This window comes from Gossypium hirsutum, chromosome D13, assembly GCF_007990345.1.
Source record: "Gossypium hirsutum isolate 1008001.06 chromosome D13, Gossypium_hirsutum_v2.1, whole genome shotgun sequence".
In the NCBI taxonomy this organism is placed as follows: Eukaryota; Viridiplantae; Streptophyta; class Magnoliopsida; order Malvales; family Malvaceae; genus Gossypium; species Gossypium hirsutum.
The window spans coordinates 55,505,745-55,528,463 of record NC_053449.1 but is presented as its reverse complement, the minus strand read 5'-3'; the positions used below and the strand labels follow the sequence as shown (position 1 = coordinate 55,528,463).

Below are 22,719 nucleotides of genomic sequence, written 5' to 3'. Positions count from 1 at the left end.
TTAATTAAAATATATTTAATAAAAATTATGTTTAAATATGATTAAATTATTTATTATTGATAATAATAATCTTATTATAATTTAAATAACAATAACAATAATCATTTACCAAAACAAATTTATGCTAAGGGTATTCTAGTCATTTTAGTTTTTTCCATTATGCTATTACACCTCTATTACATTCAACCAAACACAAGATTACTATTACGCCTCTATTCCATTACATTCAACCAAACAGTTGATTTGCTATTACACCTCTAATCCAATACACCTTTAATCCAATACACCTCTAATCCAATACAGCGAACCAAACGCACCCTTAGCCTAAGGTATTAGCCTATCATTGTTATTACAAAAAAGGAATAATAACCAAATTAACAAAAATGGTGAACATTTAAGGTTAAAATATTATTTTACCTTTTTTAAAATTGCAATGTGAACATTTGTAATTGTAAAATTAGATAGAGGAATTGAAATTTTTAAATAAAAATAATTAAGAAATTTAATGTCTCCAAATTAAAATATAAAAATTAAATTTAAAATTTTAAAAAATTACAGTCCCCTTTGACAAATTAAAAAAAAAAAAACCAGCAACGCCATCCTCTTCTTCCTAAAACTCATGCAAACGCCGTCGTTTTATAGGTAACCCTAACTTTACCCATCTATCCCTTTTTCTCTTTCTTCCATTCTCTTATCGTTTATCACCAAATCTCGAATGTATAAAAAATTATATACAGAATAGAAGAAAACCAGTGCCAGAAAACGAAATCCAAACAGATTCAACAGAAAAAAAAGAGAAAAAAACGACGTCGAATTCAACAGTTCCCTTCTTTCAACGTTTGTTTTTTTGTTTTCAAGAAGCGAAGAATTACCTCTGTATTGTTTGTTTTTCATTTTCAAATTGAATGATCGAAGACGATGCCGAAGAATTACTGACGAATTATATAATCCGACGAGAGTTTCAGTTATATGGCTCAGCAACAATCCTCGCGTCTCAATCGTTTACTCACTCTGTTGGACAGTATCCTTTTTTCTTTTAATTTTTGTTTTTAGAACAATTTAATTTAATTTTTTTTTCATTTGGATCTGATTTGAAATTTGCGAAATTCAAGAAGCATTTTGTTTTGGTTTCTTTGACTCATTTTGTTTTTAAAAAGCTGGTTCAACGCAAGCGACGAGATTCACTGCAGCGCGGCAGATTGGTGATATCGCCAAATCGCATCCGCAGGATTTGAGTTCTCTTCTCAAGAAGGTACTGGTTTCAAATTTTCTGTTTTTTATTTTTTACTTATTTTTATGCATTCTTAGCTATTAATTCAGTCTGATTAGTGAGTTTTCATGGTTTTTTTTATTTGGCTAATTTTGCAGCTTGGAATTGTTGTTATATTGAGGAAGAAAAAAAAGACACTATATTTCCCTATTTTTTTGTTTTCATATTAATTGACAGCAATGAGTTCGTTCTTTTAATGATTAGTTGTTTTCATTTTTTGAACCAAGATTTCAGAGAAGCCTTTACATTTTGTATTGTTCCATACATAAGGTAGAATAAGCTCGTTAGGGGGTGTGGTAGTGAACTCTGCTAAATTAGGATCATGAGGAATTTACGCTACGATGTTCTTTTGTTCCAAGAACAACAGAGGAGAACAATATTTTTCAATGCATAAATTTTATACCTCTCCATGTTTTGGTTTTTTGGCACTTGCAATAGTGATTGTGCTTTCTAAACCGTGAATTTGTTAAGCATTGATATTTCAAATTGTTGCATTGCAGGATTCTATGAAATTATTCATTTTTATCAACCTAGAAAAATCATCGGCACTGTACTTTAAGATTCTTGGTCAAATTTTATCTTGAATGTATTTTACTTGGTGTTGTATATTCAGAATGCTGTACAATTGAGTTAATTTTTTGAGTTGTGCTCAAGTTTCCGTGTTTAGTAATTAGTAGAGGGGTTGGCCTTAGCATTGTTAGGATTATTTTACTTAATTATTCTGTGAAGTTCAAATTTTCTAATTATGTGTTTCAACCTTTTTTTTTCTCCCTCATGTTCTTTTTATTATTGACTATCCTCTATGGGTAGCTTGGTAGTGTTGTGTTTTGTATTTTTAACATCTATCTGAACACCATTGTTTGTTGCAATTAGGTTTCTTCGTATCTTCACAGTAAAAATTGGGAAACGAGGGTTGCTGCTGCACATGCCATAGGGGCTATTGCTCAAAATGTTAAGCACACTTCTCTGGCTGATTTATTCTCTTCTGTTGGAGCAAAGATGACTGGGGCTGGGATATCTGCTAATGTCAAAGATGTGGTGGTATCACCTGAGTTACATTCTAAAATTGTATCAGATGTTTCATTTAGAAGGTTGTTTATCAGATTTACCAAAACTTTATGATTTAAAAATATCACTTGTCATGGATTTCAGTTTGCATCTTTCTAAGTATGGATTTTTCTATACAATATCTAGTTTTCTTGTTTTAGTGACATATTTCTTTGTATAATTCTTTTAACAGCTTTGACATCAACAAGGTGTTGGAGTTTGGTGCGTTATTGGCCTCAGGTGGACAGGTTAATGATCTCCATTTTATTTGAAGAATTTAGCCCAAGTATCTTTTATCACGTTATATTTTCTGTGCTAATGATAACACTGAAACATTTCCAATGCAGGAGTATGATATTGCGAATGATAACTTAAAGAATCCTAAAGAGAGATTGGCTCGCCAGAAACAGAATCTAAAAAGACGTCTAGGTTAGTACCGTATGGTAATAATACTTTCAGATTTTTATTGCGTTTGACTTTCGGTTTATTACCATATGGTAATAGAAAGATGTGCATGTAATTTATGAGAAAATGAATGGGAAAGAAGTTTGTATCAGATGATTCCATTAGTGGAAAAGTTGGCCATGTCATTAGGAGTTCAAAATTTTGAGCTACTTTGTAAGTTTGAATGATTGATTTTTTCGTTTCTATTCATCTGTACATTGGCGAGCGTTTATGAACTAGTGGATTATCATTCTGTTTTCCCTTTATGATCTTTAGGTTCAAAATGTCTCAAACTGAAATATATTTGGTTTTGAATTGAAATAATCTTGGCAGATATTTCTTTATTGATATGGTGTCAGTACACAGTATGACTGATGTACATACATGTCTCTAAGCTTGCTTGGCAAAAGTCCACTGCATGGAATAAGTTGAGATTTGTTGTATACAATTTCTATATATGCCAGTTATTCTACACTTAACTGTAATCTAAGTAGGAAGTGTTGATTATGTTACTTCCAGAACTTGGAAACTTTTGAATTGTGTTTTTAACATTGGAAGTCTTCAATTAGGTTCCATTTAGATGAACTTGTTTAAATCGGTCCTTAGCCTGAAGTTAACAAAATTGCTTAATATTAACTAAGATACCGAGGACCATTGATAGATTGGTGCCCTGTAGGTTCCAGTTATAGATTCAACGTCTTTTGTTTGGATGTACAGTAAAACATATCACTATTAATTTCTGCCTAAAACTAATCATATAGAAATTCATTTTTACCATTGAAAACTTTGTTGATCTTTCTATACCTTTTAACCTTTCATATGCTTCTCCCTTTTAAAACTTTAAATGTGATATCAGATGGAATTTGTGGGTGGGACCTGATACTCCCATATTCTAATGCTAACATATGTCAAAATGAGAATTTAGGGGGGGGGGGTCATTTTCCCACTGAAGGTTGCTGTCAACTGTAAAGTGGCTTCAATTTCCTTATGGAAAAAAATCCAAAAGTAAATGAACTTTTTATGTCCAAAACATGTTGAAAGTGCAATTTTATATGAGCATAAAGCCATAAACAAAGCCTATGCTGCAACTGTATCCAATTCCTGTGAAATAAATGACCAAGGAAGGTTGGTGGTGTAAAGTGTAGGACTTTCTGCTGTGGGTTTGACACTTATACATGCATTTTTATTTTTACATTTCTTTCTTTTTTGTAATTTGTGGCAGTTTACCCTTTCTTATAGTGTTATATTTTTTACTTCAGAAATGGTTAATTTGGTTTGCTTATGTGACTTCTTTTCTTTTTTTATCTTCAATCTTCTCCTTTATTGAGTTCATGAGAGTCTACTGAGTTTGGTTTGTTATACTTCCCATGTACGTGGTTTCCTTACATCAGACTTGGTTGTTATGGGCAGGTTTGGATATGTGTGAGCAGTTCATGGATGTCGGTGATATGATTAGAGATGAGGACCTTGTAGTTCACAAATACCACCAAGGAAATGGGTTAGATAATAGATTTTACACGCCACCATCTGTAAATAACATCCAGCAATTTGTTTCACGTATGGTACCTAATGTTATTTCTAAAAGAAGGCCAAGTGCCAGGGAGTTGAATATGTTAAAGCGAAAAGCTAAAATAAATTCGAAAGATCAAGCAAAAGGCTGGTCTGATGATGGAGATACAGATTTATCACCTGCTCGTAATATATCAACTCCAAGAGCAGCATGTCCTGATCCATTAGGTTCGAGTAAGGTATTTGAATATCTGACTTCGTAATTAACATACACATTCATAGTGTTGGTCCGGGAGTTTCTAATTGTTAAATCTAATGTTTTATTTATTTATGTTGAATGCCAAACTTCATATCAGTTTGGTACTACACCATTTTTTGTTTAATAGATCCTTTTCTTTCTTTGCTAACAGCACATGTGACAACTTCTCTTAAATTCTAGAGTTGGGATTTATTTTTTATTGGATTGCTTTGACATTAACCAGGACCTTGTTTCAATTTTTTGATATGTATATATTGAGTTTTTATATGGAAATATATTTTTTTGTTAAATTATTTAGGATTCAAAGAAATGAATAAAAAAATATGAAAGAACTAGAACAATCTGTTTGATCTTTTTTTGTTACCACATGAAAATATAAATATTTGCAGTGACAACAATTTTATGAACAAATATTTGCAAGTTTACATTTGCTTTACTTAACCAGAAGTTGTAGGAGTAATAAACCTTTTGCTTAAATTAATTATTTTAACATTAATCTGCTTTTAGAATGAATTTCATGGTTTGAGGCTTACCCCTACAGTAAGCATGACTTACTTTGGAAAACTTAAATTCTTATTCATCTTTTCTCTGTCTCACCACCACCATTACTCAACCATTCTTTTCTCATTGTTCTAGAACTTCTGTGAACATTTATCTTGTATATTTGTGAATCTTTTACGATATTTGCTAGATTATTTATTCATCCTTCGATTATGCATTTAATACATAAAACTTACCGTGTGCAAGCAACATGTCTGTAAATTCATGAGAATGTCCTTAAATCTTGTTTAGAGTAAAAGTGGTTGGTGTCTCTTGAGTCAAGTCAAAACGGCATTCTTTATCGATGGAATGGATTAATTGTTGAATAGGTTGATGTTTGGAGAAATGTGATCGGCCAATTGGAGTAAAGTTGCTGCACCCTGTTGCAGTTATTAAGATAAAATGGTTATGAAGATAGAAAGCCTTTGCTTTCTAGCTTTATACCAGAAAATTATCAGTCAGTTGATTTTTCAAACGACCATTGTTTTGTGTAAAAATTGGAATTTCTCTGTTAAAAGGCTGGCAAATGTAGCTTGCAGCTATGTTGCTCCATCTCTTTGTTATACCCTGTTGCAGCTACAAGATAAAAAGTTAATAAAGATGAAAAACCTTAACTAAACCAGCAAACTATCGGATAGATGATGTTACGTACCATCGTTGTTTTGGGTAAAAATTTGGAATTTCCTTGTTACAAGACTGGTTTAGTTTGTAAGGTTACAAATAGGATTTATGAGGTATTTTCTTCGTCATTTACTTTTCAAAGAGATAAATTGCTTCTTCTGTGTTGCTTCCGTTTTAGGCTACCATGCTTAGCAAATAATCTTGGCTTTATGTACAGTTTGATGCTGTTACTGATGAAGACAGCTCTGATCATGATGGGGATGGCCGTTGGCCTTTCCATAGTTTTGTCGAGCAACTCATTCTTGATATGTTTGATCCTGGTTAGCATTTTTTTATGAACTTCAGGAGTTATATTACTCATTTTTTACTTTCTAATCTGATGATAGTTTTCTTTGACTGTGTTTTTATCAGTTTGGGAGATTCGCCATGGTAGTGTTATGGCTTTGAGAGAAATTTTAACACATCATGGTGGTTCTGCCGGAGTATATTTGCCTGACTTGAACTCAGATGATGCGCTGTTTCTTGAAGTAAAAGATATAGAATATCCAATTAAAATTAAGAGAGAGAGAGAAATTGATTTGAATATGCAAGTTTCACCAGATGAATTGGAGCCAAATCTGAAGAAGCCAAAGATTGAAGATGAACCATTTCTGGTGTTGGACAAAGTGTCCTCTGCAGGCCAGCATGGTGGCTTTGATGTTGCAATTAAGATTGAGGATAGTGGGTGGACCTTTCCCTCAGGGCAGTTTAATGGTCAACATGATATTAGTTCTATGAAGATGGAGACTGAATTTTATGACAATGATGTGATGTACCAGTCTAAAGAAGCCGTTGTAGTGGAAGAGCCAAAAAGTTACTATGAAGATAAGGGTGCATTTGCAAATTCAGATGTGTTAAAAGATCTACCTGAAAATTGCGAACTTATCAACTTTGTTAAGCTAGCCAGGCATTCCTGGCTTAAGAATTGTGAATTTCTTCAGGACTGTGCAGTTCGCTTCTTGTGTGTGCTATCACTAGACCGGTATGCCTTGTTTCCTCTGTGGTGCTAGTTATATTGTGGACACTTCTAATTGGTTTCATTTGACGAAAAATTGCGATTTATTTAGTACATTTTTAATGTTAGTGGATGAGAAATAGGTGTTTGTTTAAGAAATCATGTCCTTATGTTTATTGTTTTATATCTTTCTCCTGCAGTTTCGGAGACTACGTATCTGATCAGGTTGTTGCTCCAGTACGAGAAACTTGTGCACAAGCATTAGGTGCTACTTTTAAGTACATGCACCCTTCATTAGTTCATGAAACATTGAATGTCTTGCTGCAAATGCAGGTAAAGACCTGATAAGCTCTTGGTCAATATCCTTGATTTTAGTGAAGGGTGTAGGTGTTCCATTCTTACCGTTTGTATGGTGGTTTTTATTTTGTCGTCCTTCTTTGTTCAGCGTAGGCCAGAATGGGAAATTCGTCATGGAAGCCTTTTGGGTATCAAGTACTTGGTTGCTGTTCGACAGGTAAGGAATTTGTTGTCTTCAGTACTCTTTTGCCTCTTCTAAGTATGCAAATTCAATATCTTATGCAACAATTGTTGATCATAATTAGTGTTTGGAAGGAGTGTTACCTGATCTTTTAATAAATTAACTTCTACAACTGTTTCTCTATAATTATTAGCCTTTGAAAGCAATACTCTTAACTTAAGTATGTAAATTCTATATTTTCTGGGAAATAACTGTTGTCTATCTAAATTATCCTTTGGAAGCAGTTTTGCCTGATTTTTTGTTAATAAATGAAATGTTCATAACTGTTTCTCTAGAATAATTAGCCTTTGCAAGTGGTGCTCTCAAATCTGTTAATAAATGAAGTTGCAAGGTCACAAGTGGTGCTCTCTAATCCTGTCTCGTTTCTATAGTACCGAGATTGGGGGAAAATAGATGAAATGGTAATAGGGACTTAATATTTTCTATTATTGGATTTTGTGTTGCATGTAGTTCGCTTGTCATGGCTTATGGTCAGTTTCATTTTATTAGACTATGTTTTAGTAGGATTTTTGTTATTATAGCCCATCCATCTGCATAGTCTCTTTTGATATGCTGTGTTTACATGCAATGTGTGAGGTTTTTATTCAAGTTGGATTTTCTTTTTCAGTTTGACCTTTTCATTAACTTTGTTATCACAATCCATTGTGCATTCTAGGAGATGCTGCAAGATTTGCTTGGCTATGTTCTTCCTGCTTGTAAAGCTGGATTGGAGGACCCTGATGATGATGTACGAGCTGTGGCTGCAGATGCTCTGATACCTGCTGCAGATGCTATTGTTGCCTTAAAAGGTCAATCACTGCATTCAATTGTTATGCTGCTTTGGGATATACTACTTGATTTGGATGACCTTAGTCCATCCACTAGCAGGTAAATATATTCACGTTTTCTTGTTTACTAAAAAATCACATCAAATTCTTCGTAATGTGGAGGGAAAAGAACCTAATGTAACCTTTTTGAGTCGATACACTAATTCTATATGCTATCCTAATTTTGCATTTCCTGATGAAAATTTTGTTTGAAGTTAGAAATGATACATTGCAAAACCTTGAACTTCAGGAGTACTTTTAACATATTCTTACTATTCAATTCTCATATGTACAATTTGTGGTTGTAAGTGTAATCCTTTGGAAGGCATCTTTTCCATGCATTACCTGGCTGCAGAGTTGCATTGCAACTGCAGGTGTTTTTTTATTGAACTTGTCTAGGACTTGTAAGCAATGACTGGTTTTTGTCATTAGAAACATTTGAAAGCATTTGCACTTAAGGAAAAAGGTATCAGGATTCTAAACTGAAAATGCAATATCTTGACTAAATACTGCATTTGAACATGTCAATTATGAAGCAATGCGATTCTAGCTGATATGATTTATCTGCACACTAAAAATCTACCTTTTTTTTTTTACTGCTGACTTTACATTTTACTAATTTTCAACTAAAGAAGCAGACCCTTTGAAAATTTTCAAATTTTCTAAACCTCTACAATTCCATCCAAGAGCTTTTAATAAGACAGTAGTAGTATGCAGGGTCGAGAAAGTGAATGATTAAAAAATGATAAAAGGTTGAAACGCTGTGATACACTGCTCATGGCCTGCTGGCTGTTGTATTCATTCTTAACTCCAAATGAATCTGCAAGTGCATTCTGGAAATGTATGGCAACCAGCATTTACATATTTCTACAATCTTCAGAACTAAAAAAATAGAAATAATAACAAAAGAAAATGATAATACAGAGCTTATGTTCTCAATTGTGTTTAAATACAGAACATTTGAGTTAAAAAGACAAGATCTGCAAGTGCATGCTTAAATAAACAAAGAAAGAAAAGGGATAAGAGGAATCTCTCAAACTGAATGTGAACTGTTAGATTAAGGGTGTGTTCAGCATTGCTTTTGGTTACTGTTATGCAGTTGAACAGAATTGAGAAAATGTGCAATGTATGGTTTATTTTCTTTCTTTAATATGTCAGTTTAGTTTGTTCCATGTCATGCCTTGTCTGTTCCTTAAGTGTTTTCTTCAGCTTAATTTTTTAACAAAAGCACTTAGTTTAATGCATGGTGTGAAAAATAATGGCAATCTTTGATATTGTCTCACACATTTGAATATGACTTTTTCATGTAGCTGTATATTAGTTTAGATTTAGCAGTAAGGTCTGGAGGAGATTGTGGAGCCCTGTTTTAATCCTTATCATGAATATTATTGTTGCAGTGTTATGAATCTGTTGGCTGAAATATACTCCCAAGAAGATATGATGCCCAAGATGTTTGGGACACCAACAGCTAAAGAGAAGCAGAATTTTGATCTAAATGAAGTAGTTGATGTTGATGAGGTTGGAGAAGCGAAAGATTTGCAGGAAAATCCGTATATGTTGTCTATGTTAGCACCACGATTATGGCCCTTCATGAGGCACAGTATTACATCAGTTCGACACTCAGCCATTCGTACTTTGGTAAACTGCTTATCTACAGTGTTTTAATTTTTGAGTATCAATCTCTCGTAAATTTTGTCAAAACACAAAATTATTATTTGACTAGCTGGCTTCATATTTGGGTCATTAGGATTATCTAGTTTGGGCATGCCTCATGTATGTGTCCAATTTAGGGATATGTATTTGCTTGCAATGCTTTTTAATATAAATGTTTGCATACTCTTTGAAGGATTATTAACTTGAAATTTTCATTTTGTAGGAGAGGCTTCTTCAAGCTGGATATAAAAGGAGCATTTCTGAGCCTTCTGGTAGTTCCTTTTGGCCATCTTTTATTCTGGGTGATACCCTGAGGATTGTATTCCAGAACCTGCTCCTAGAATCCAATGAGGAAATTCTTCAGTGTTCTGAGAGGGTATGGAGGTTGCTTGTGCAGGTATTTCACTAGAAATTATCAGAAGTTGCAATTTCATGCTTTCTTTTTATTTACTCAGTTCTTATTCTTTAATAATTCACTATAATATGAAAATAAGTTATAGCCTGTTTCAATGATTTTTTGTATGGTATATGTCTTTCTTTCTGTTCTTTTGAACGGTAAATTGATTCTTCTGTTTCAGTTTTTCATCTCAGTTGTATTAACTTATGTTTGTACCAGAAGAGGTAGATTTAGAAAGATCTTTTTTGGATCTTCTGTTTTTGACTGTGTCATGCTCATTTTTTCCTTTGCGGTGCAATGTAATTGGATTCTTGAAGCTTGAAAGGGTCAATACATATGAAATCCTATAGGTTGACCAATTCAGATATGAGTACCCTTTTTTTAATGTTCTGTTATAGACTTTTATTTTAATGTTTTATTTAGTTCTCACGTTAGGAACTTTTATTACAAGCCATTTCTCTTTTCCTTGTCACCATAGGTGAACTTGCTCTGTTTTTTAGAGTCCAGGGTACCTAAACTCACTATTCTATCCTCGTTTTAGCGTGTTTTAGCTGAAGTTTCAAGAGATAAGTATGAACCTTTTTCAGTTGAGAGATTCAAGTGATCACTGAATTAGCTGGGTGAGGAAATGGGTGTAGTGAGTGCTGTTGTTGCGTCTTATCACAGTAAAAAAAAAAGCAATGAGTCAAACCATGGAAAGAATCCTATTTTTGCTCCTTTCATAAACCATTGGTGCCGATGCCTATTTCTATATTGTTGCATGCATATTTACAGTTGAAAACATATGAAATGGATCTTTGAAACACTGCCTGTCTGTTTACTGGTCAATATTGAGTACATGCAAAATAATGCACGAAATTTCTCCTGTCGGAAAAAAAGAGAGCTGCACAGATATTAACTGAGTTGGACTAGATTTTGTTTTCCTGAAATGGGATTGGGGTAGAAAACTCATAGATGTACTGCAGAGCTGAATAAAAAGCTATGAAATTTGCTTGTTTTGGTGAATCTAGGCAAGCATTGGTGAGCAATTAAAGCATTAATAGCAATCATCAAAGCTAAATCATGTTTGACATCAAAAGACCTTGGCTATGTTGTTACATACTCTGTGGTGAGATGAAATCCATCACAAAACAACTCATTAGGTGTTTGGTGCCAATAAATGCCATTGCCAACTTCCAATCATCAGAAAACATGTCATTTTTGTTGAAGCTGTTTCCAAGCAGTTTAGGCTAAACTTTCTTTTGGAGCTTTTCTAGCATTTTCCTTCGGCGAGTTTATTTTTATTACAGAAAATTTTCTTGGCAACACCGGTGTCATGAAACTTACATATGCAAATATCCTAGACACTGCTTATCAGAAGAGAAAGGACATTATAAGTAAAATACATTTATATCCTCTAGATTCTGAGCTTATTCCAAGCAGCTTAGGGGGCCTTGCTCACTGTACTCCGTTAGACTTCAACTTTAGTTTCAGAAATTTTTTCCTGTTGCTTTAGCACCTTTTTAGTTAACCTCTATTGTCAGAAATCAAAATAATCATCAGGGATAATATTTGGTCTATGCTGGCTAGATTTGTCGTTTTCTTTTTGGTGATGGAGAAGTGTCTTTTTCAAGCTTTTGAACTGACTACTAGAGTGATATTGAATTAGGGATATGCTTTTCCCCCCTTTTTGTTGGGGTTGGGATTCTTAACTGTGCTTAATTTTTTGTTAGACCTTTTGTCTGCATCCTATTTACTGGGCTATTTCTACCTCCTGCGATGTTCTAAAACATTGTTTTTCTTAATGATTCTAGTGCCCAGTTGGGGACTTGGAAGTTGCCGCAGCATCCTTTATGTCATCTTGGATTGAACTTGCAACTACTTCTTATGGTTCGACATTAGATGCTACAAAAATGTTTTGGCCGGTTGCTCTTCCTCGAAAGAGTCACCATAAAGCAGCAGCTAAAATGAAAGCTGTGAAGCTTGAGAATGAATCTCATGGAACTACTGGATTGGATTCTGTGAGAGGAGCTGTTTCTCAGGAAAATAATGGGGATACTTCTTCCAACTTAGTGAAGATAATTGTCGGTGCTGATGCAGAAATGTCTGTGACTAATACTAGAGTCATTACTGCTTCAGCATTGGGGATATTTGCATCCAAGTTGCAGGCAAATTCTTTGCAGTGTGTAGTTGATCCACTGTGGAATGCACTTACCTCCTTGTCTGGAGTTCAAAGACAGGTAGCTTCTAATTATGTCCAGCAGGAAAATTTGCTCCGTCATATCTTCTATTTGTCAATTATTTTTTGTTTTTTCTCAGGTGGCATCTGTGGTTCTTATTTCTTGGTTCAAAGAGATCAAAAGCAGGGATTCATCAGGAAACCAGGAAATTATACATTCTTTTCCAGATCATCTTAGAAAATGGTTGTTGGATTTGCTAGCATGTTCTGACCCTGCATTCCCTACTAAAGATTCGGTTCTACCTTATGCTGAGCTGTCAAGGACATTTGCTAAGATGCGCAATGAAGCTAGTCAATTACTACATGCTGTTGAATCATCTGGCATGTTTGTGGATATATTGTCAACTATGAAAGTTAACGTAGAAAGTGTAACTGTGGATGAGGCGATCAGTTTTGCTTCAAAATTGTTGTTATTATCTAATGATAATGCTGAGAATGAATCAATGAAAAGGAATATTGATGATATAGAGTCAGCAAAACAACGCCTTATAGCAACTTCAGGCTATTTAAAATGCGTTCAGGTTTGTTTGTGATTCAATTTTACTGTTGTGATATTGTAGTCTATCCATTGATTTTCTTGACAATTCAATAAATTGTTTTTCCGCCCAGAGTAATTTGCATGTTACAGTGACCTCTTTGGTTGCTGCTGCTGTTGTCTGGATGTCAGAGCTTCCTGCACGACTTAATCCTATAATTTTGCCTTTAATGGCCTCAATTAAAAGAGAACAGGTATTATTTTCAAGATGATATTTTTGTTTTTGGTGACAGAACACAAATAGATTTGGTTCTGATATATTTCTCATACATTGTTTAGGAGGAAATACTGCAACAGAAGGCAGCAGAGGCACTTGCTGAACTTATTTATCATTGCATTGCTCGCAAGCCCAGCCCAAATGATAAGTTAATAAAGAATATTTGTAGTTTGGCGTGCTCAGATCCATCTGAGACTCCTCAAGCTGCAGTTATCAATTCCATGGAGATTATTGATGACCAGGATTTCCTCTCCTTTGGTACTAGTACGGGAAAACCAAAATCAAAGGTTCACATGCTAGCTGGTGCTGAAGATCGATCAAAAGTGGAAGGTTTTATCAGCAGAAGAGGGTCAGAACTAGCATTGAGACATTTGTGTGAGAAGTTTGGTCCTACATTGTTTGAGAAGCTTCCCAAAGTCTGGGATTGCATTACTGAAGTTCTTTTGCCTAGCAGTCCTTCAGAAGATCATCAAATTTTGCAGGCTGTTGAATCTGTCAAAGATCCTCAGATCTTGATTAATAATATCCAGGTCATTATCTTCCTTGATTTTTCTTAATTTCTTCTTCTGAAATTTTCTCCCTGTTATGTTGATTGACAGCATTGATATGGCTTGTTAGAATTTGTTTTTGGTGTAACATCCCCCCCCCCCCCAAAAAAAAAAAATACATATTCACACATGGGCAAAGCCAGTAAATTGGTAATTGTTGGGAGGGGGGGTGAAATAAAATTTTAAAATGATAATATTCCACTTAACCATGGGGGCCAGGGCCCCTGCCCCCTCCTCCCTAAGGAACACCCCAAGTCATGCATGCATCTCTAGATTAGTTAACTTATTATGTGAAACTTGGTGGCATAATTGGCTCAAAGTATGTTGAATTTCTAAAGTGCATAAGCTAGATATTCTTTAATGATAGTGCTCTACGGCACTGGATTTAGATCCTGGTTTTCAATTCTCTTTTGCCATTTTATGTCTTCTCGTTTAACTTTTGGAAACAAAATCTAAGTTGCTCTTAAATTTAACAAAAAAAATGCAACTGAAAGATGCGCTTTAATGAGTGAAATACATCTGGGTTAGATCAGCCTATCTGGTGGAAGCAGATGTGATCATAACTAATGGATCTCTGTATGTGATGATAATCACCTCCTTTACATTGTTTAATTTCATGGTGACATTAGTTTCCTAAGTTCATAGTGTCAAGAGGAAGGATTAATTCAGAGTTGGGTTTTCAGTTCTCTGAAATTAGTGGTTTTAGTGTCATTGACTTCTTTTTTAACTGGTTAATGTTGATTGTGGGAAAACAGCATAATCATCATAATAACTTGGAACCATCACTCTTTCCATACAGAATGCTGTAGGTACATTATTTCTCTCTGTTAATGTACGGTGGAAAATGATACTTGTTTCTGGTTTGTCTTTTCTTGGAAATCGATGGTGTTCGTGGGTATCTGTGATTAATTTATTTCTCATGTATATATAATTTATTTTTGTCAGGTTGTACGTTTTATTGCTCCAGTACTGGATGAATCCTTAAAACCTAAACTGCTTATGCTTCTTCCTTGCATATTCAAATGCGTTAGTCATTCCCATGTGGCAGTTAGATTGGCCGCGTCCAGGTGTATTATGACTATGGCCAAGTCTATGACTGTAAATGTAATGCGGGCTGTGATTGAGAATGCCATTCCAATGTTGGGGGATGTGACGTCTGTCCATGCCAGGCAAGGTGCCGGCATGCTTATTACTTTACTTGTTCAAGGATTGAGTGTGGAGCTGGTTCCGTATGCACCTTTGTTAGTTGTCCCTCTTCTTAGGTGTATGAGTGATTGTGATAATTCTGTCAGACAGAGTGTGACACGCAGTTTTGCTGCCCTGGTGCCTCTTCTTCCATTAGCAAGAGGCCTTCCTCCACCTGTTGGACTGAGTGAAGGTTTATCTAGAAATGCAGAAGATGCAAAATTTTTGGAGCAACTGCTTGATAATTCCCACATTGATGATTACAAGCTGTTCACTGAATTGAAAGTGACACTGAGGAGGTATGATTGTCTCTATACTAATATTGCTTCTTTTCTTAATATTCTTTTTCCCTTCCCTACTTCGGCTTTCTTTGTTGTATAAGAATGCATTATTGTTTACTGCTGTGTTGTTTCGTCTTCTGTATATTCTCTTTACTGCACTTGTCTACAACTGCATGCTATGCTGGGGATTATTTGCACATATTTATAGTTTTGAAGTGTGAACTGGAGGTTTAGTTGGTCAAGTTAATGTACTGGGGCCTATCAATTACTCTCCTTTCCCTTCTTTTTCTAAAAACCAACTGTAGGTTGAATCTAGGCTGGGGAAGCGTTAAATCTGGCATCAGAGTTATCTTCTTGGAGGTCTAAAATTTTCTTGATGATTTCACATTAAGTATCTACAGAAGATTTGTGGACAATATTTGACCTTGTTTGGTCGTTTCTCTGTTGGGAAGTAGTTTGGGGTATGGGGTTGACATGGCTGGTATGTTATTTGTGCCAATTATTGGAGTGCATGCTGGTCATACACATATTTGTTATCTTTTCTTTTATCTTCACTTGTTTTCTTCTCGAAATGGGCAATGCATTTTTTGATCAATGCTCCTTCTCGAGATGTATTATTTTTCTTCTTATCGGCAAGGCAACTGTTTTAATTTAGTTAGTCTAGGTCTTAAAGCTGAAGTCACTGTGCAATACTGGTTTGCAAATTGAATGCAGCATTTCAGTAGTCAGTCCTAGAATAATTTATTTACCCTTAGTCTTCCCGTTGCTTGCATGCCTTCAGGTATCAACAAGAAGGTATAAACTGGTTGGCCTTTCTAAAACGTTTCAAGCTTCACGGGATCTTGTGTGATGATATGGGGCTTGGAAAGACGCTTCAAGCATCAGCAATTGTAGCATCTGAGATAGCTGAGTATCGTGCTTCAAATAAGGATGTGGATCCTCCTCCATCCTTAATTGTTTGTCCATCAACCCTTGTTGGACACTGGGCTTTTGAAATAGAAAAATACATTGATGCTTCTCTGATATCCACTCTCCAATATGTTGGTTCTGTTCAGGATCGTGTTGCTTTGAGAGAACAGTTTGATAAGCATAATGTAGTTATAACATCATATGATGTGGTGCGCAAGGATGCTGAGTATCTTGCACAATTTCCCTGGAACTACTGTATTTTAGATGAAGGACATATCATCAAAAGCGCTAAATCTAAAATAACATTGGCAGTAAAGCAGCTGAAAGCTCAGCACAGGTTAATACTTAGTGGGACTCCCATCCAGGTAAGGTCAAACTCTATTGACTTGTATATATTAGAGTTTCCAGTATCCTGAGAAAGTTTCTTTTTCCCTTTTTCTATTTTTCAGAACAATATCATGGATCTGTGGTCCCTTTTTGACTTTCTAATGCCAGGATTTCTTGGAACAGAGAGACAGGTATCTCTATCTTTGGTTTCTTGTTTTACATGCACATGAGATATGCTGTTTGTTCTTTATGTATATTCAGGATACTTCCTCAAAAGGCTTATCACTGATAACTATGAGTTTTGTGGAAAATGTTTCTTGTCTGATATGCTTTTAACAAGTTCTATTATTTGGTTTTCTTTTACCTAAAAAACTGTGGTTATTATTGTCATCTTGGTATCTAACACGCTTGATATGATGTCATTTTGACAGTTCCAAGCCACCTACGGAAAGCCACTGCTGGCTGCTAGAGATCCTAAATGTTCTGCAAAGGATGCTGAAGCTGGGGCACTTGCTATGGAAGCATTGCACAAACAGGTCATGCCTTTCCTACTTCGTCGAACAAAAGATGAGGTTTTGTCGGACTTGCCAGAGAAAATCATTCAGGACAGATACTGTGACCTTAGCCCTGCCCAATTATTACTTTATGAACAGTTCTCTGGTTCTCATGTGAAACAAGAAATTTCAAGCATGGTAAAGACAGATGAGTCTGGAGTTGCAGGAGGAGCAAAGCAGACTTCACCAAAGGCATCTACACATGTATTTCAGGTGAAATGATTCGATTCCTTTCATTCTTTTTATTTTCTTTCTCCACAGTGCATGAAGTTTCTAATTTCTATGGGCTGAGTAAATATCACTTTTGCTATTTTTAGGCACTGCAATACTTGCTAAAACTTTGTAGCCATCCCCTGCTTGTCGTTGGAGACAAGGTTCCAGAGTCACTTACATCGCAGTTGTCAGAGCTTTTTCCAGCAAATTCAGATGTCATTTCTGAACTTCGTAAACTCCACCACTCTCCCAAATTAGTTGCTCTTCAGGAGATTCTGGAAGAGTGTGGAATTGGTGTGGATACTTCTGCTTCTGATGGCGCTGTCACAGTTGGGCAGCACAGAGTTCTAATATTTGCTCAACATAAAGTAATGGTCATCCTATCCCTTTTGCTTTCTAGTTGAGCTTGTTTGATTCATTTCAGAATTACCTCTTTAACAATGTTTTCATTCAGGCGTTACTGGATATTATTGAAAAGGACTTGTTTCACACCCACATGAAGAAGTGAGTCTTCTAATACCACTGTATGGCTGAATGTTAGAATTGTTGCTTTTTAGGAGACTATTTTGTGTTCTTCATTTATTAATTTAACGCAACTGAAGAAATTTTATTAAAGTAATTTGTTTTTGCTAATCTTCATAGCTGCTAATGCGGTAAAGGCCCATCCTTTATTTGTTTGACTTGCATTTACAAAATTTATATTATTTAGTCATAAACTGATGGTATATGCTCTTAAGGCTTTAAAGGTATGGTTTGATTGGCTGAACTGTGTTGAAGGAGATTCTCTCCTGCTTTGTCTTTATTCTGTGCTGTAGTCAATTTGCATTGGCTAATTTAACCATGTGGTGTAGTTCAAGAAGGCAATTGCTTATTCCTTCTTTTACCATTTAGCTTAGTCATCCTTACATAGGATGGAGGACATACATTATTTTCCCAGTCACTTGTGGATCTAATCGGTTTCATAGCCATTTGCTACATATGTGGTGAGACTACGTTGCTCCCAACTCTTTATTTTTCTTAAGGTATTAGTCTCTGACCCTTATGCCTGACACATGGGTTGGGGTCCTCGGGGATATGATCTCCAAGGATTCTTCAAATATGTGGAAATAATATTGTGGAGTAATATAATCTCTACATCTATTGTGAGGCAATCATCTGTTGGATCCAATCAAATATGGTCTTGTCCTCCAATTGTCCTCCCTTTTCAGGTTTATGTCTGGCGTTTTAGTATCTTTTACCTTTTTTGCTTTGTAAGAACGCACTATTCAAATCAAGTCAGTTAGGGATATCTTGAATGTTCAAACAAGTGTCAAACTCTCATAGGTTGGTTATTTAGTCAGTGCTTCTTTGTTCTTCTGAACCAGTTGGAAATCATGGTTCTTTGCATTGCCAAGGTTACTGTTGACAACTGCAAAACTGTAAATTTTTTTATGTTTTACTTGGCTTTGTAAGAGGTTTTTAGAGTATGCGATGACCATAAACCAAGTTCAAGATCTTTTCATTTTCTTCTTCGTTTTGTGCATCTGTTTGTAGCTTATTTTGCCTTCCTATGAATACAGTGCTTATTCTGTGCAAATCTCTAAAGTATTATCAATTTTAATATTTTGCATCAAACAGTGTCACATATCTACGACTGGATGGATCAGTTGAACCAGAAAAGCGTTTTGACATTGTGAAAGCTTTCAATTCTGATCCAACTATAGATGCCCTGCTTCTTACAACACACGGTAAGACATTTCTTCTTGCTGAGGGATCTCTTTTATGATGTTTTACTTAATTGTAGGCTCTCTTTTGCAGTTGGTGGTCTTGGTCTGAACTTGACTTCTGCTGATACCCTCATTTTCATGGAACATGATTGGAATCCAATGCGTGATCATCAGGTAACTTAAATACTACATATTTTTGTGCAGAATATTATGCTATTCATGTGTTGGATGATCCAATGAAATTCATTTCAACTACTACTGTTCTACAATAACTTTTTACAAATTAATCTTTAACAAAAAAAAAATGCCTCTTTTATTGGCAGCCTATATTTGTTTGTATAATATATTGCCAATTATTATCAGGTATTTCAAACAGATGCATGCACTCCACATTTATTGTCTTAAATTGTTTTACCATTTTCTGAAGTTTGCTAATTGTTTTTGTTTTTTTCTTAATATATAATATTCATCAGTGATCTCTAATGATTTATGGCTTATTCGCACTTTCAGGCAATGGACAGAGCACATAGATTAGGCCAACGGAAAGTTGTTAATGTCCACCGTCTCATCATGCGTGGTACCCTGGAAGAAAAAGTTATGAGCCTCCAACGGTTCAAACTATCAGTTGCCAATGCTGTTATCAATGCCGAGAATGCCAGTTTGAAAACCATGAACACTGACCAGTTGCTCGATCTATTTGCCTCTGCCGAAACATCTAAAAAGGTATTTTTACTTTGGATTTCTTTTTCAAGTGATAGACAATATAAATTTGACAAATTATTTTTGGTTCTTTATATTCTTTTTTCCGAATTTCTTCCATGCTTTAGTAAGCTTTTGCCTGAATACAGTGGCCTCATGTAGGAATTAGGCTGTCTCCCCCCCCCCTTTCCCTTTGATGGTTTAGATTTAAGTTCTTCTAAGACGATAGAATATAGAAATGAAAGGAATCTACTGAATTTTCATGTTCCTTCTCTAAGTTACTTCGAGTCTTCGTTTTTCTTAAAATACTTATATTCAATGCATATACTGACATGGATACGGGGTAATGACCCTCTAAAAGAATAAGAACTTCAAATAAATTTAACATATTTGTGTCAAGACACATTTTGTATTCGACACTTGCACCTGCATACAAGTAACGTTGCTCCTCTCTTTAGATCTTTCTAGATGACAGATACCAATGTATTTTGACTTGCAGGGAGCTACTGCCTCAAAACGTTCAGATAGTGGTATCGATGGAGACCCGAAATTAATGGGTACAGGGAAGGGATTAAAAGCCATTCTTGGTGGCTTGGAGGAGCTTTGGGATCAATCACAATATACTGAGGAGTACAATTTGAGCCAGTTTTTAGCAAAACTTAATGGCTGAATTCGAGCTGTTTAAAGACATGGTTGCGGTAGTATGCCTAAAGATTATATTACTGAAGCACCACACGGGTTTTTGGATCACGGCGTGCTAGACTTTGATTCCGGCCAGTTCATATTGAAGCTAACTGATTGAAGCCAGCTGCTTGTCTGTAAAAAAAATGTATATATATATCTAATTAGGACCTGCAATTTTGGCAAAATTTAGGTTTAGCTTTCAATTTTTTAATATATTTTTACCCAAATTTTGGGATGCTTTTGCCAAAATTTTGTCTATCCTGGAGTTTGCATAGTAGGGAGACGGGGAAAAGTTGAAAAAGAAAAAAAAAAAAAAAAGGAAAAAGAGAGAAGCTGGTATTAAAGTGGTTGGTCCCAAATTTTAAGAGTTGGTCGAAAATTACAGGAAGAGAATTGTAAAGCCGATAATTGTATATACCTTCTCTTAAATCTAAAGAATTCTCATCTTTCAAAATTAAAAGTGTTTGGCAGGAACTAATGTGACAGAACTTATAAAGTATAAAATTATAATAAATATATAATACTTCAATGCAATGTGTGAAAAAACGTGAATTCAGTCAATGAAATTTGAATTTGACGTGGGGTCATCATTTTACAACTTTTATAACGAAAGTATTTTATAAACTTCGAATTTATATTATATTTTATGGAACTTAATTAGAAACATGTGAAATAGTGGCAATTTAATTATGAGAACAGAAATAATAATTTGAAAAATAAAGTGATCGGCTAATATCTTACTGGGGTCACTTTATCTTAGTTTTGGGTAGGACTAGATTTTTGGACATTATTATAAAAAAACATACCACAAATATGAAAGATATTTTGTATTTTATTATACTACTATTCTCAAATATAAAAGGAAGAATAGATATGTAAAAAGTGTTACAATGTGATACAATATTATTCCCTACAAATATGGGGTAGCTTGACTTAGAAAGTAATCTCAATTTGCTTAAATCTCCCAATATCATATGATATATATATATATAAACAAGGTATGTAAGCTATGTATGATAAGTGGCTCCATTTGTTTTTTTTTTTAATTTAATTTTTTGTAGTTTCTTAAAGATAATTTTGATAGTTAAATTTAATTTTGAAAATTTGAAATTAATCTTAATTTTTAAAAAAATACATATTTTGAATTTAAAATTAAAAAAGATATCTTTTTTTTACTTTATTTAAAAAATACACTATAAAAATCAAAGACGTTTTCGTTTTCAAACCACCTTAATTAAACTAAAAAATATTTAACTTCTTAAAAATATAATTTAAAAATATAAATATTAAAAAAGAAAATAAAAATTAGAATAGTTAATTAAAATTATTTAAAAATAATAATTTTAAAAATAAAAATAATGTTAAATTATATTTAACAGTTTAAAACATATTTACAAGCTTAAAATATTTTTAATTAATTAAAAATGTTTAACTTTTACTTGATTTTAATATTTCAGCGCATAAATTTCAAAGTCAATTTTAATAAATTTAAATATTTTAATTAATACTAGATATGAACTATTTTCATCCAAAATAATGGACAAAAAATGAAATAATTTTTTTACCCTTTAGCTGGGCTTGGGCAAAGATTTTTTTTTGCCCTTGAGCTTAAATTAAACAAATTTTTGAATGTTTTTATTTGAAATTTAATTGTATTATTATAAATTAATATATTTTTAATATTTTATTATTTTTAAAAGGGACAAATCTTAAAATTATACATGAACTTTGATTTTTAATATGCATTTCATAATACATTAACTTTGATTGTGGTCTAAATGTATACATAAAATTTTGATTTTGATTCAATCATACACATTTAAAGAAATAAATACATCAAATTTTTTTATTGGATAAGTACAATTATTTGTGTATGTAATATATAAACCTAAAATGGTGATATATAAATAATTATGTTAATAATTTGTGAGAATTTGATTAAATCAAAATTTCATGTATAAAATTACACAAAATCAAATTTCATGTATAAAATTATTCATTAGACCAATATAATTTTGAGATTTATCCATTTTTAAAATAATGATTTTTTTTTGGATGGGTTAGGCCAGGTCGAGCCCAAGCTCGTACCTGGAATTTTTTTAAGTTTGAGCTTCGACTTGGTTCTTGGACAAGTCTATTTATCAAATATTAATAAAATACGTTATTTTTTAAAATTTAAACTTCTAATTAGAGTTTTTTTTTCGCTTTTCAAAATCAAAATCATTTTATTTATGAGATGTTGAAAATTTTGTAAAAAATTTAACAAATAAATATAACATATTTAATAAACATGCACAATCAATCTGTTGGATGCACAAATTTTTTCAAGTTTTATTATGATTAGAATTAAAAATATTTTAAAGCTTTTAATTATTAATATAAACACGCATACAAGATTATTATACAAATTTGGAGGGAATAAAAATATATATTTTACATTTTTCTTTTCAATGAAGATAAATTTATTAATTGTGTATGATTGTATTGAATACAGTGAAATTTTTGTTTTTAAAATATTTTGGTACTGATTTGAATTTTTAAATTTCTTTCACAATTTATTTTTTA

The 22,719-nt window shown here is 33.7% G+C and overlaps 1 protein-coding gene across 1 annotated transcript; it reads left to right on the top strand.

Annotated features, from left to right (window-relative positions):
• The first annotated feature begins 566 nt into the window (after window positions 1-566).
• Window positions 567-20,608, top strand: LOC107937609 (TATA-binding protein-associated factor BTAF1). Its single transcript, XM_016870527.2, has 27 exons — window positions 567-1,021; window positions 1,158-1,252; window positions 2,144-2,361; window positions 2,511-2,565; window positions 2,665-2,746; window positions 4,172-4,509; window positions 5,908-6,010; window positions 6,102-6,711; window positions 6,885-7,017; window positions 7,130-7,198; window positions 7,878-8,089; window positions 9,426-9,666; window positions 9,905-10,078; window positions 11,872-12,297; window positions 12,377-12,817; window positions 12,906-13,025; window positions 13,111-13,578; window positions 14,542-15,080; window positions 15,844-16,336; window positions 16,421-16,489; window positions 16,730-17,065; window positions 17,170-17,433; window positions 17,520-17,569; window positions 18,683-18,792; window positions 18,863-18,945; window positions 19,282-19,494; window positions 19,970-20,608. Exons 1-27 carry the CDS (start codon window positions 970-972, stop codon window positions 20,138-20,140), a joined length of 6,165 nt encoding a protein of 2,054 aa, XP_016726016.2. The 5' UTR covers window positions 567-969; the 3' UTR covers window positions 20,141-20,608.
• Window positions 20,609-22,719: the final 2,111 nt, after the last annotated feature.

What these genes read in the sequence shown, in the direction of transcription:
- LOC107937609 (XM_016870527.2), top strand. Translation starts at nt 970, where the DNA reads ATGGCTCAGCAACAATCCTCGCGTCTCAATCGTTTACTCACTCTGTTG. An exon ending in TATTGGCCTCAGGTGGACAG is followed by an intron (nt 2,566 to 2,664) that starts GTTAATGATCTC and finishes TTTCCAATGCAG; the next exon opens with GAGTATGATATTGCGAATGA. An exon ending in CATCTACACATGTATTTCAG is followed by an intron (nt 17,066 to 17,169) that starts GTGAAATGATTC and finishes TGCTATTTTTAG; the next exon opens with GCACTGCAATACTTGCTAAA.